The following is a 14,599-nucleotide window of genomic DNA, read 5'->3' as shown; positions in this document are numbered from 1 at the left end:
TTTTTTTTTTTCTTCCTCCGCTCGGTACAAGGCTGTGTTATTCCCCTGATCCTGAGATGAACAGGTTGCAACCTGTGTAATTAGAGGATAATTGCAGGTTACGACGAGTAAGTGTTCTTCTTTCTCTGCTCCTTCAGTAGGCTGGTTTAACAGGGCACTAGGGCACGCCCGATCATGAACCCTTTCCTGGAATACCTCCGGCTACACCAGGAGCTGGCCAACTTCATCTAGAAAGAGCCAGATAGGAGATAGCTGCACTTCACAGGTCGTCTGTCTATGGAAACGACCCAACTCTGCTGATGCTGCACAAAAGTGGTCGCTAAAATTACCTAACTCCCTGCCATCGAGTTGACTCCAATCCGAAGAGGTCCCCTCAGACAGGGTACAACTGCCCATGCGGGTTTTCTTATGGGAAGAGACACCTACCTCTTTCCTCCCTCAAAAGCAGTCATACACAATCCTAGAATGAACAAAGGCAGCTGTGTACCAATAAAACTTTATTTACAAAATCAGGCCGCTCGGTTCACAGTGTGCCAACCCCTGGTCTGCATCAACCAGGGGCTGGGTGTTCTAGGTGAGTCCAGGATGCACGTGTGGAGAAGTGGGCATAAATGCTCATTCCTTGAGGGGGCCACACAGGTAAACATGAACAAGCGAAAAAGGTGCCCCCGGCTCTCTGGCCTTAGACATGCAGAGAGACAAATGGCACCCAGCCTGGGAACAGAAGAGACGGGGGGACTCGGGGACACATTGAAGAAGATTTAAGGGGGCTGCCCCTCCTCAGCTAGACTCCCCACTGTCACTCCAACTTGGCCAACTGTTAATACACTACCCCCCTGCCCGACTAGGGAGCTTATGAAATGGCCCTGTTTTGAAGACCACCCATGGACCCACAAAATAAGACGGAGCCCACCCACCCCCAGGTGATTATGTGCGTATATGCATGTGGTACACAGTGAAAGCGATGCAGTGGAAACTCTGGGGGTGGGGTGAGGGGGGGGAGCTTACTTTCCCATTTCTTAGTATGTTTTCCACTCCGCACTTTTCCGTAGTGCTCCTTAAGAATCCAACCCTCCAGAGCCAGCGTTCCCTTCACGGGGCAGGGTTTGTTCTCCCTGTGATTTGAGTTGATCTCCACTTTCCTAAGTCGGGTTGTAGAAGGGCTTCCAGGTTGTAAGAAGGAGTCTGAGGACGCTGGGATCAAGAGGCTGGCTGCAAACTAGAAAGACTGGCTGGCTTACATTTCTGCGGGCGAGAGCCCAGGCCCTCGCTGCTACAAAGATGACAGCCTTACAACCCGGATTATGAGACAGTCCTACTCTGTCCTGCAAGGGCCCTTCTGAGCCAAGGCCAACAGGTTTGGTTTGATTCTTAATCTTTACAGGAGTTGATGGCCCGGGTGTTTCTCCTGTGGAGTTAGCAGGTAGATTAGAGCCTCCTGCCTTTCGGTTAACAGGGAGCACTTAACTGTTGCTCCATCAAGCTCATCTATCCATCAATCTAGCCACCTACCAATCCATCCAAAACCCGCTGCCATTCAGTCGGTTCCGACCCCGAAGAGGAAGAAACAGACACCAAACAGACACCGTATACACGGTTGCCAAGGCTGTACCTCTATGGGAGAAGGAAACATCACCTTTCTCCCACACACGGGAGGGTGGGTTCGCATCACGGACCCTGCGGTTAGCAGCCCAAGGACTGGCCCATAGCCCCACCAGGGCTCCATATCTAGAGACAGATAGATGACTGATAAACAAATAGCTATGCCAGAAGACAGATAAACACACAGAAAGACAGAAATAGGGTGTGTACCAAAGAAGTTGAGGCAGGCCCACCGTGTTTTGGCTATGTTTGAACTAAGGATACCTGGAGCTACTTTGCACAAATCGGCTAACAGATTCTTTCTCCATTCTTGGATCAGCGAAAACATCGAAAACCCAGAAAAAGACACTTAAAATTCAAATATCCTGAGAATGACACTTGCCCTTCTGCTGCAATAACAGAGGGCCCTTTCTTCTGGCTTCAGGACACTCCCCGTACCAGGAAAACCACCCGGGGTTCTGCCCTCCCCAAGAAGTGACGCCACTGGGCCATGGGATGGAACGAAGTTCATTATAAACCCCAGGACACTTTTCCTCCTGCAATAAAGTACTTGCTTTAAAGCTCTTCTTAAAATCCACCCTAAGAAAGTATGGAGATAAAGGGGAGATGAAGCACATCTTTAAAACTCAATGATACTATAATGGCTTTTTAATTGTATCCTCTAGTATTACAGATGTAGGGCCGTACTGTATCATGCCTCTGTGAATGGAAAATACGTTGTACCTGCTTTGTGATATGTACTAGTGACTGTGCTATATCAGAGCTGGTTTTTAATGATGTGACTCTAGAATGTGTTTCTTTCCAATGATGATTGAAAAGCTAACTTTAAAAAAATGGAGGCCAGGTACCCCAACATTTACAGAACTTTGCTGTTTTCTGAGGTTTTGATTTGTGCTGGATGTCTGTAATTTTTGTTCAGATAACTGCAGAACCTGGAAATGCCGCTGCTGCTACTGATGCGTAATAGATGATGGATGGATGGATGGATGGATGGATGGATGGATGGATGGATGGATGATGGATGGATGATGGATGGATGGATAGAATGAATTTGAATTTTGGGGAACTTTGGCTGTGCTGTCGACTTTGGAAAAGTATCCCAGTTGTATTCTGTTGAGTTGGCATTGTACAGAAATTAACGGTGATATTGGTCTAGAAATGTTCAACTTAAACTTTGTTCCCATTTGTAAAAGGGTAACAAATGCACAATATTGAATCTTTAAGGTCTTATCCACATGGGTTTGATTACAGAAACTAATAAAGTATTCTCTAAATAATGGGGGGCGGCGAGACAAAACTCAAGTGATATCATAACACCTAGTAGCAAAAGGTCTCCGTGATCAAGCTGGAAACGTGCTGTGCTGTTTGGTGTTCAGTCAGCAGATGCCCCTGCTAGAAGACAAGAACCTCGAAGAGACTGCTCGCTCTCATCGAGTTAATGCTGACTCCTATCGACCCTACAGGTCAGGGTTGAACTTCCCCTGCGATTCTCCAAGACTGAAACATCTTTCTCCCTTGAAGCAGCTAGTGGTTTTGAACTGCCGACTTTGGGGTTAGCAGTCCAACATAACCACCTCGCCACCAGAGCTCCTAGAAGAGAAGCTAGAGTAAAGGAAAGGGAGGAAGCGGCAAAGAGGCTTGATAAGCATCGCAAGTCAAGTACCCTCCAGGGCCTCCAAGCATCCAGTCAGCAGGAGAGCAGAATGGAGTGGGTGCACCCCCACTCGGCTGCAGCTACGCTGCGATCTCCCAGTCCATGCAGTCCGGACAAGAGCGCTTGCTGTGAACAATCCTTAAATGTTGGGAAGACTAAAAGAAATCATCTCGTGGTGGCCAAACATCTGCAGCTCTCTAACACTTAATGCTTTCTTATATACCGCATATACTCCAGCATAAGCCAACCCGACTATCAGCACCTAATTTTACCACAAAACTGCATTAAAATGTGCTGAAAAACCCGGCTGATACACGAGTATATACGGTGCATGTATAAACATATCATTAGAAATACCAGGAAGAACCAACAAGAGCCCCGGGGCTCAGTTTTCAGCCCAACAATAGACAGGTGGCTGAGGGGAACGGTCGCAGAAGGAAAAGAGTCAACCCCGGGAGACCTGAAGAGTCAGCTTCTGCCGCGGCAGTTGTTTCCTGTCCAATAGGGTCGCTACGAGCCAGAATCAACTGGGTGCCACTTTTCAAAATCGACTTCTCCTTCCTATTAAAGCCACTGAAGTTCAATTCCCTTTGCATCAGCCCAGGTAGACTCGCTGAGGCTCGCTGACCTGGCGCCACAGAGAGGAAGCAGCAGATCCTTTTAAGCCTGGAAATATACTTGTGCTCACAGACCCCAGGCACTGAACCTGCCCGGTTTCTCTTCCAGAAAGCAACAGGCCTGTTTCATTCAGATCCCCAGGGCTCAATATGCAAAAAGCTCTTGGAAGGCTGGGTCCCTAGGAACCCCTGCTGGAGAGGTTCTGTGTGCATACACTAGGAAAGCTGGCCCTCAGGACACGTGGAAGGCACTGATGGGTCCCACTGTGATAGGCCCTCTCTCCTCGGGGAGCATTTTAAAGCCAAAAGATTCCCCCAGACAATCTCCAAACTGGCCGGTAGATCCCTCTATGGAGCGGAGTGGCCAGGAGGGCCAATCGAGGAAATGGATCTATTACAGATGGCCGCCTATGGAGAAGGTGCGTCTTGGCCGTGAGCCTCTTTTACAGATGAGAAAACCGAGACCGTGAGAGAACAACACTAGACCTCGTGGGACCATCACCCCCCCACCTCCACCCCGCCTCCCAGGGAACTCAGCAGCCGTCCCACTGGCCCAGGAGGAGAAACTGAGTCCTGGAAGGGGGAAACCCTACATCTCCGGGGAGAGCCCTAAACCTTAATACCCTTCGTCATCATTCTCTGTATCTCACTTGGGTAAGTGACCTGTCCCCCAAACATCTGGAAACCCACTGGAAATGGTTCCGTGGTCACAACGGGGGCTGCCCTTTCTGTGCAGGACAGTGGGAACCCCAGCTGTAGACCAACCTGGGGGCCCCCAGCGCTTCTCCCTACTGTCTCTGCCCCACCTGTGCCGAGTCAGAGCCGCGGGGCCCTTTACCTGCTCCTTACTGTTGCTGTTCAATAAGCCAGGTTTCTTCTTCTTTTTAATGGGGCTTGTGGACGTGTCCTGGGGCGAGTGGCCATTGGAGGAGTGCGGAGGGCTGGGGAACTTTCTTTTCTGGGCTGTTCGCTCTGCAGAGCCGGGATCTGTAAGAGACACACACAGGACCACAGGTTGGAAAGCAGTGGGGCAGCTTGCGACCCTGGACAGACGTCGGCCAGCACATTTTTTGGTCCCAAACTTCCAGGGCCGCTCTGTGCAGCATCCCTCCTCCTGGAACACACCTGCTAGCGCGTCACCCCATCTCAGACAAAGCTCACTGGCGTGCCTCGCGTTTTCGTAAAATGGTTAAGTAATTCTCAAAGTGTAAAAGCTGGGAAACGTCAAATAGCAACCCGGAGAGTCATCCAGGTTTGTTTGCAAGCCCTCCTGTGGCACCAATGGAAATCATGAAAATGGCCCGCTTGGCCACAGTCCCCACCTTTACCTATTGCCCCACCAACAAGGCCAGGGCCCAGCTGCCACAGGTTGTTCCAAAGTCACTGGGGTCTTCCAATCCCAGAGGACAATGTGTCCCATACACACTAGATGGCAAAAGAAGAAAATTATGAAAGAAGAGATAGATTTCAAGAAAATGAAGGAGGAAACCTACCTCTTCGCTGAACATGAGAACAAAGTCCCTTTGTGTGTCCAAGGCTAACAATGCCTAACTGGGTGAAAAAGAAGTGGCCCCACTTGCCCCCAAATTCTCACGGCTCAGTCACCACAGACATTGCATCTGAGGATGACAATTCTCCCAAGAAGGGTGGCCCCATCTTTTGTCAGCCTCCCCTTGAGCGCCACCGGCCACCCAGCCCCTGCCATTCAATTCTCCCAGCGCCCCTATTTAAACATCCCAAGACCCCCCTAGCCCAAGGCCAAAGACCCCCGTCCATGTCAATGGGAACTCTGTGAGGGGGGCAGGGAGTGAAAAGAACAGGCGGAATGCAAAGATGGCCAGAGGGGAAGACGTGCCCCTGGAGGGTGGGCTGAAGCGCCTCTCAGTTTCCACTGTGGACAAGCGCTCCCACACGCAGGCTGAACCTGGCAGCACATGACAGGGGGAGGCCAAACCGGTCTCCTGACCAAAAGCCTCATCCTCAAGCTGCTTCTGAGTTGTGGCAACCCCACCCCACACCCAGAGTGACAGGGACCTGCTCCACCGGGTGTGCCTGGCTGTGCTCAGGACAGATCGCCAGGTCAGCGTGTGGTTGAACATGTAGGTTAGCGAACTGGCACGGACCCTTGGCACAGCCATGGAAACGGAGAGGCCTCTGAGGAGAAGCTTCTTCCCGGCAGATGCAGCGAGGAAGACAATGGATGGGCCCCTTCCTTATTTCCTGGACCACTTGCTGGAAAAATCCCTGCTTCATCATGCAACCGAGGCAATGGACACTTCCGGAAAACCCTGAGTGGGTTTCAGAGTCATTTGCCGAGACACCGCTGCCCTGGAGGTGTCACCTGCTCCAAAGGACAGTCAGCGGGTTCGAATCCACCAGCCCCTCTGGGAGGGAAGCCCTGGCACGCGGCTCTGGTACAGAGGGTGGCATCCTGCTTTCACAGGCCGCTCCACTGTCTCACGGTGGGGCTCAGAGTCGGAAGGACTCGCCACAGCAGGCGGTGCGGGGGCCACGGCCCCGGGAGGACATTCAACACTAACCGCCGGCATCGTAAGGGTGAACAGACACCGCCCCACCACCACCACCTCCACAATCACCACCACCACCAGTCTTGGGGAGGATTCCCACAGAATTCAAAACAGCGGCCCAGAGGGCCTGGGTGGTTGGCCCAAAGGCACGGAGCAACTAGGGAGAGAGCAAACACACTAATCCGATGGGTGCACACCCCCAGAAAAACCCCCATCATTCCTGCAGCCCACCCTACCCCATGAAAACTTTCCAATATCAACTCCCACTAGAAGCACCTTCTATAAATGCAGTGACCAGTGAGCCACGCTGTGCACCGACTATGGGACCTGGGACCACGGAACCATCTGCAGTGGAGTCAAGTCTGACTCATGAGGACACCTGGTGTCAGTGGTAACCATGGGTGCTCAATGGCTGAAGGTGTCCCAGATTCGGGCCAGGGATCCTTCAGCAGAGGCCTCGGGGTTGACTGGGGTTGTTGACTCAAAGCTCTAAGTTGTTAACCTTTTGCTTGGCCCGGGGACTCCAGAAACAACTTAAGGGTCCCCAGGACCCCACTGGCCTGATCATTTTCTGTTATAGCCAACAATGGACTCTTCTGCAGCTGCTATGAAGAATAAGGAGGCACTGGGACACATACAGACCGCTGGTGGCATGGTGGTCTACAGTGAGGCTGCTCGCCACCAGGTCAGCAGTCCAAACCACCAACTGCCTGGCCCCTCTGGGAGGGCAAGCCCGGGCACTCAGCTCCCATAGAGAGGGCGGCCTCCAGCTCGCTCAGGCAGCTCTACTGTCCCCCAAGTGGCTCAGAGTGGGAAGATGAGCTTCCAAACTCCCAGAGTGAGTTAGTCTCCAAGACCCAGAAGGGCAGTTCTAGCCGGTCCAATGGGGTCGCAATGAGTCAGAATACACTCGATGCTCATGAGTTTGATTTTGGGTTTCCTACACAAACTGATACAGGTCCAGCTCGTAACCATTACACCAGACTAGAAAGGCTGTGTGTCTAATACCATTAATAGAGCCCCTTACAGTAACCCCACCCCTCCCAAAAGGCTGCCGTACAGAAATGTTTGCAAAAGTCTCTAAGATTCCCAGAAAAACAGGTCTGAGGCCACTTTAAAACAGGGGATGGAGGCTCTGCCTCTGGGAAGCCAGGAAGGTGGTTTTTCACTGTGCGTGCTAGGGCTCTGATCTTCACAGGTGCCTGGAATGCTTTACCAACTTCAAGAAAATAAAACGTGACGTATTTAGAGGGTTTCAATTTCACCTTAAAAACAAACAGCAGGTGCAAAACCCAAAGCCAATAATGAGGGGATGAGGGGAGTCTGATAGAGCATTAAAAAAAAAAGACCAGATGGACAAAGGCAGGCCAAGCATCCTGGACCTGGCGCCCACTGCAAGCAGTGTGGGCTGTACTCTACTGCATGGGTCTGATACCCCACCCACCCCCTAACCCCCCACCAGAAAACTCCGTGTCAGAATACAGGTGTGTAAGAAACATGTTTTAGGGCTTAAAAGAGGCAGGTCCTAGAAGCAGGGTCCCTGAAAGGCAAGAATTAAAAGCCGGCTAGCAAAAGGTATTGGCTTTCTCGTACGCTGTGTCTTCTCTGTGGGGACCTCTGGCGAGAAGATAGCACATGAGCAGGCACACTAAGGCGGCACAGCAATAGGATTGTCTCTGTGCTTCCCCTGGAGCACAGCTGGATTCTGGAAGGAACAATGCCTCCTCTTCCTCCTCCTCCTCCTCCTGGCAAAGGCAACCTTGGCCGCCTCCCTCTAGAGGTCACTGCTGCTGCCCGCCCCTCATCAATAGATGCAACTCACTGACCGCTGCCCAGACCTGTACCACCCCCATCTTCAACTGCAGGTCAGCTCCGTGGGATTGTCAGCCGCTTCTCTCCCTAGTCTAGCTCCTCTGATACCTGTTCTGTCTCTATGGATAGGCAGGGGAGTGGCCATGCATGAGGCCCCATTCCAGACTCCAGCAAGGTTTTAACAAGCCCACCTGGGGGCCCCATTTGAGAGACCCACAGCTGCAGAGTGTATGCTTGAGAGACAGGGTCTAAGCAAAGACCCCTGGGGCCAATCTCCTGGATGTTCCCAACCACCGGGTGGGTGGGTGGGTAGGTCTATGTGTGTGTAGGTGTGTGTGTAGGTGTGTGTGTATGCTTGGGTCTCAGATTTGCCTCCCAGGAAACTTAAGTAAAACCAGGAGGCAAGGCTGGACAGAAGCAAAACAGGAAGTAAGGTAGGCAAGTCTCCTTCCGATCCAAGCATGCAGGGAGGAGGACCCAGATGGGGCAGCCCGAGCTTTTTAACCTGGCGTCTGTGAGAATGGTCCATAGACCCAAGACCCACTCATCACTATTCAGCACATGTGAACGCAAGTCCCTAACAAGAGGGATCTCACCTATTTCACCTTCTCAAAGGTGTCCTCAACTCTCAAGATTGAAAAAAACAAAAAACCCAACCGGGCTGAAGGGCCCGAAAGTCCCCTTTGAACATTAAATGTCTTTCCTTCTAAGAGGGAGGGGGGTGGAGGGCAGGCTGGAGATGAATGCGGTCTCTCACTGCCTTTTACTCAAGCCCAGTGCTGCCTGGGAAAAAAGGAAGTGGCAGAGGATGCACCCCTAAAGAGGGTCTCCGAAGGGGGGGGATGATGGAGAACCACTCTATTCCCTGCTACAAACACCCCGAGTCCCCCCAGAGTTTAATGTGGGGGGGGACCCATATCCAAGGGGTAGGAATTAAATGGATTCCAAAAACACACACACATCTGTCACCAGCAGAAGCTCTGGACACAGACCCTTAGGGAGAGAGATTGGGAAATGCCTGCCGGGTTCCCAGCCCTCCGGAATTGCCAGGATTGGGAAGGCTGGCATTGTGACTGAGAGCCTGTCCACTCCAAGGGGGGACTCAGTCTCTGGGGAGGGCAGGAAGGTGGGGATCCCCGCTGAGGCCCTGATCACAGAGCAGGCCTCAGCATCTTTTCCAGTATGCTGAATCCAAGAGATTCCACCGCACCCTTCACCTATCCCCCCTCCATTTCCTTGACTGGTTTAAATTCTGATGAAGATCTATGGCTCAACCTCTGTCCTTTACCAACTTGGAATGGTGACAGCCACCCGAGAGAATCCTCATCGTTAATCTACAAAGACCTTCCTGCTGGTGTCTCTGGCGTGTACAGCAGACGGGCCCTGCCAGCCCCACCCAGGGCACAGAGAAGGCCAGCTTCGACAGGGTTAACGTGGGCGTGGGAGGAAAGAGGGAGAGGACAGTGACTCAGGAGAACAGCTTGGCATGGCGCAGCAAGCAGCAGAATTGCCCCCTCCTGTGACATTTCACTGAATCCTTAATAATACCGGAACGTCTGCCTGGGTATCAGGAGCCAAGTGGCTGAAGAACCTATGTTCTGTAGAGGGGGCGTGCAGGGCCAGAAATAACCTGCTCCTACATCCTTTAGAGCAGCCTGGCCTCCTCGTTCGAGTCATTAGGGTGTCACCACAACTCCACGAGAGACCTCCCTCCTATTCAGGGCCACCCAGAATCCTTTGATTTATTAACCATCCATTTTAGCACCGCCGAATAAAATGCGATCTATGTGGCTGTCGACTGCTGGTGGCAGTGGTGGTGGCTGGGTGCTGAGTGGGTTCTGATCATCGCAACCTTGACTGAAGCCCCTCCTGGGCCAGCCCCAGGACCCTTAGGGCGGAGCCCATTGTTGTTGCCTGCTGTGCCAACCCAGCGCCTGTGGAGCATGGCTTCCTGTTCCAGAAGCCAGCGGCTCCCCTGACATGTTGCTTAATACATCGTACTTCTAAGAGGATGACTATGAGCTAAATGTTTCTGCAAAACCTTTCTGCCTGCCCCGAGTTGCATGGATGGTTTTAATACCATTAGTGACCTGAGTGGACACCTTTTTCTTCTTCCTCCCTCTTTGACTGACTTCAACCTCAGAAACACTCAGACTACGGACTCGCCAACACTAACCACCCAACTCCCAAGGGCCCCAAAACAACAAAAAAATCAGACAAAGCTGGCAACTATTTTAAAAAAAAACAAAAACTGGCAGCAATGGTGGGAGCAACCGAAGTAGCAGCACACAGACACACGACGTGATTTGAGACTGGTGACGTCACTGGGTGATGATGACAGCTCATTAGACGGTTCCAGGGTTACCACAAGGAGGCGGGAAGGACGTTGATACAAGTAAATTGGGCTTTACACACACACCCCGAAAGGTTTTTTAAAAATAAGGACAAGGATATGTCTATGTAAATTTTTAGAAGTATATTTTGGCACAGAGTGCACAGAAATTTTACTCCATGGCTTTGGTATTGTCCCCTCTGACACTGTCACCCAGTGTGTCGGACAACCCGGTTCCCCTCGGCAACCCCCTCGCTCCCAGCATCCATGGGCCGTGTGAGCGCTCCCAGTGATGGGTTTCTCTGGACATTTATCCTGGACTAGGCTCGCTGAGTCAGAATCAACTCCAGGACGGGTTTGCCAAGTTTGTGCCACTCTTCAAAATCCTTCGCAAGCACTTCTGCCCAATTCGCTTGTCTGAGACCACACAGCTGGTGCTCGGCAGGGCCGGGACAGTAACCTAGACAACAACCAAAGGTTGTCCATGGGACCTCCACAAACCCAAAGGTTGGCGGTTCAAACCCACCCGTGTGGCACCATGAAAGAAAGGCCTGGCGACCTTTTCCCCAAAGCATGAGAGCTGTAAAACACAGGGTGGTCACGGGTCAAAAGTCCACTCAGGTTTGGTTGTTTCTAGTCTGACCCCACAGGGCCTCCAGGTCAGGAAAGGCCTGGGAAGTAACATTACATTCTTATTTTGTCTCCGCCCCTCCACCCTCCCACCCTCAACTGTGGCCACCTCAATTGCAGACGGGGCAAGGGATTCCAAATAAGAGCTTCAGGGAATGGTGGAATGCGTTTGAATGACCCTTTGCTGACACTCCCCAAGAAGCATATCTTCAAGCAGTGGCCAAAGAGGCTGCCAACACCACAAAGCAAGCCCCAAGCTCCCTGGCCTTCTCCCCTCCCCCACACTCCAGAGCCTTCTTCCCCTGAGCCCGCCAGGCCTCCCCCAGGACAGGCCACAGCAGACCCCGCCCCCTCCCACATCCGGAGCCTGAGTCACAGCAGTCTGCTTTCTCCAGGGTTTAGGAAATAACACACCATTACAGGGAACTGCCTCCTCCCTCCAGGGAAAGGCCTGGGCTCAAAGGCCAGGGGCTCCCCAGGAGGACCACCCCTGTGGTGTTTTTGTGGGTGTTAAATTTCCTCCATGGTGTCATGGACAGGGAGAAAAGAGAATCCCAACAGAGGAGAGGCAGGCCTGAAGTCGGGTCATCAACTGTCCGATATGTCTGGACAAAGGGAACTCCCTGGGCAGGCCAAGCCGGAGGAGACGCGCGGTGCACCTCGGTCAGCAGGCTGGCCTGAAGGATGGTGCTTCACCTCTGTGCCTCGCTCTGTAAGGCATGGACAAAGGTATCTAGAGGAGGGGTGGGGGGGAGTGAATGAGATCATACAAGTAGAGCTCTGCCAAGAGCAAGCACTCTAGAGGGGTCCCGCGTCTTAAATCCAGAATCACTCCTCCCTCTTGGGCCCCTGCACCAGGACTGCCGACCCACCCCCGCCCCCCAGAAAAAACAGCTGGCTTTTCTGAGGACCCTGTTGCATGTTCAATCGACATGCCAGGTCTAAGTAGGAAGCCATCAACGCCCAGGATTTCTTCGTTTCAATCAGGGCCCGGGCCGGCGGGGCCACCTGCACGCTGGGTAACTGCCAGCCCTCTCCCAGGCCTGCTTCAAACGTGGCCACACACTGCTCTCCCAGAGCAGCTAACCCCAGCATGGTTAATCATTTCAAAGTATTTCACCCAGGAGGAGCAAAGCAGGTACCCAGGTCGGCCGGCCTCCCTCCCTAGGAATCTGGGGGCCCTCCCCAGCCAGCAATTACATAATAATGAAACAAAAGCTCTGAATTTCCTCCGGGAGGAGCTGGAGAAGGAGAAATCCGGAGACAGAAGGCAGGACTGCAGAGGGAGGGAGAGCTGGATTCTGTTGTTCTTGTTTCTTTGGGATTACCCTGTGCTCTCTAGGTGGTGGTGGACATCAAAGCCCGCTGTGAAGGAGGCTTGGCTGGCCTGGGCCTCCCCTTAAAGGCTGCCTGCGCCCCAAACTGTGCCTCTCTCTACCTGACCTCCCACCCCTGAGCTGGACAATCTCCCACGGAAGCAGGAAGACCAGGCCAGAAGTGGCAATGAGACCCTGGGCCTAAAGGGTCACCTTCTACTTGGGAGGGGGACATGTCATTTCACCAGGATTCACAGAGGCCTGCCAGGGTAAACAAGCCAGGCAGGGCCAGGTGGCAGCCAGGGACCAGGTTCTGAGCCCTGCGACGATGGGGCGCTTACCTGCCATTGAGAATGCTCAGCTGTGCAGAGGGCTTGGCCTTTCCTGTAAGATAACAGAGGCTCCCACAAGACCAGACATTCCTGCTTCCGGCTCCTCCGGGGCCTCTCCCAGGGGGAGGGCGAAGCAGCACAGGCAAGGAGTCACCACTTAGCAGGCCGGGCCTGGTCTTGTACACATGAGGTCGGAGCGAGGAGGACGCTGTCACCTCTACAATCAGGCATCCGGAGGCCCACTGGAGTGCCTTAATGTCCCCGGGCTTTCGGCCCTAATTTATCACCCGGACAGCAGCTCCGGCCGAGATGAAAGTCCTTAGCTCGCTGTGCGTTGGGCCATTTATTTCACCGGATGTCAATAAAGGAGGGCCTTGCCGTGGTGCTGCGGAGGGAGGCGGTGGGGCCTGGCCTAGGCCAGCCATGGTGGCATGTTACGTTTGATGGGGTTTTCCTCTTCTTTTTTTTCTTTTTTTTTTTTACATTATTTCAAATGAGCTTTTATTCTTGAGGCACCCCCTCCACCCCGCCGCCCCAGGGAGGAAAGGGCCACCCTTTACAGTGGTGCAGCCATAACCCTTTGCCACTCTGACTTGCAGCTCCCCACCCCAATAGTCATTCATATGCAAAAGGAAACCATCCCAAGGCTCCAGACAGTGCCCCAAAATGCTTCCGTAGGGGGGGGTGGCGGATTTACAAATGAATCCGTGTTTACCCCTCAACAACCACACACAGCTTTGGTGGGGATGGGGCCTTTTGGGACCAGGGAGGGTATCTCCATAGGGGTTTTCTGGCTAGAGAAAGCCAAGCTGGGAGAATACCAATGTGGGGGGGTCTTCAACTCTCTCTTTTTTTTAAAAGATCATTCTATTGGGGGCTCTTACAGCTCTTATCACCACAGCCCATACCTCAGTTGTATCCTAAGATCCCACTGGCTCCCTCCCACCCCTCAGAGGCCAGCCCCTGACAGCTGGGCAGGGGCACAGGCACGTCTGAGGCCCTTCAAACCTGCAGGTCTCCACAGGGAGAATGTGGAGGAACCGGTTGCTGTGGGCCTGTGCGGAGGAGCTGGTTTGGTTCGGGTGGCAGGAGGCCCGCCGCCCCACCCCGCAGCCAGGCTAGGATTCTGGCGATCCCAGACAGCAGGGAACTGCCCCATCCGAGGGCCAACTCGGAAACAAAAAGGCGATTCTGAGCAGCCTACAGCTGAAGCCCAGAAGGGGGTTGAGAGGAGGGAAGGGGAATAAAGAGGCTTCAGAGGAGAGGACAAGGGAGAGGCACTGCTGGTAACCAAGCCACAGTCCAGCACAAGTCACCTGAATGCAGACAACGAGAAATTCTCTACCAGCACCACAAGGGACAGGCAGGGCTTCCCCCTCAGGGTCCTTCAGAGCAAGACCCAGTGACCCAGTTGGTGTTGGATGGTACTGACCCTGGTGGGCCCCACCTACAGGAAACAGAAGGAAGCCTGCCCACCCCTCCCCCTCCTGGTCGTTGGGCTGCTGGAACAGACGGTTGGAATTGTGTCCCCCCAGCCCACGTGGGGGGCTCTTCCAGCAAGAGTGTGTTCCCGAGGGTTTTCACTGGCTAGGAGGATCTCACCAGGCCTTTCTTCTTGGCCGCCCTGGCCCGGAAGCTGCACTGAAATCTAGTCACCTTGGGTCACCAGCTGGGGAGTCTTTGAACCATGGGTGGCAGCACAGTAACAATGTAAGCCACAATGGCAGTCCCAGAAGGTTGCACGAAATCAGAAAATTGCTCAGGATCACGTTGCAA

At 53.1% G+C, this 14,599-nt stretch overlaps 1 protein-coding gene across 13 annotated transcripts in view; it reads right to left on the bottom strand.

Moving 5' to 3' along the window:
- ZMYND8 (zinc finger MYND-type containing 8) overlaps window positions 1–14,599 on the bottom strand; it is a 112,374-nt gene that overhangs the window by 68,148 nt on the left and 29,627 nt on the right. For all 13 annotated transcript variants that reach the window (XM_004698042.2, XM_004698041.2, XM_004698044.3 and 10 more), the window contains one exon: window positions 4,712–4,860. In XM_004698042.2, the coding sequence (XP_004698099.1) occupies window positions 4,712–4,860 (149 nt within the window). The remainder of the gene's footprint in view (window positions 1–4,711; window positions 4,861–14,599) is intronic.

The sequence above is a fragment of the Echinops telfairi genome, unplaced genomic scaffold (assembly GCF_000313985.2).
Source record: "Echinops telfairi isolate 266 unplaced genomic scaffold, ASM31398v2 ScPeMD7_5592;HRSCAF=6446, whole genome shotgun sequence".
Taxonomy (NCBI): domain Eukaryota; kingdom Metazoa; phylum Chordata; class Mammalia; order Afrosoricida; family Tenrecidae; genus Echinops; species Echinops telfairi.
Note: the sequence above shows the minus strand (reverse complement) of the source record. Positions and strands in the feature narration are given on the sequence as shown.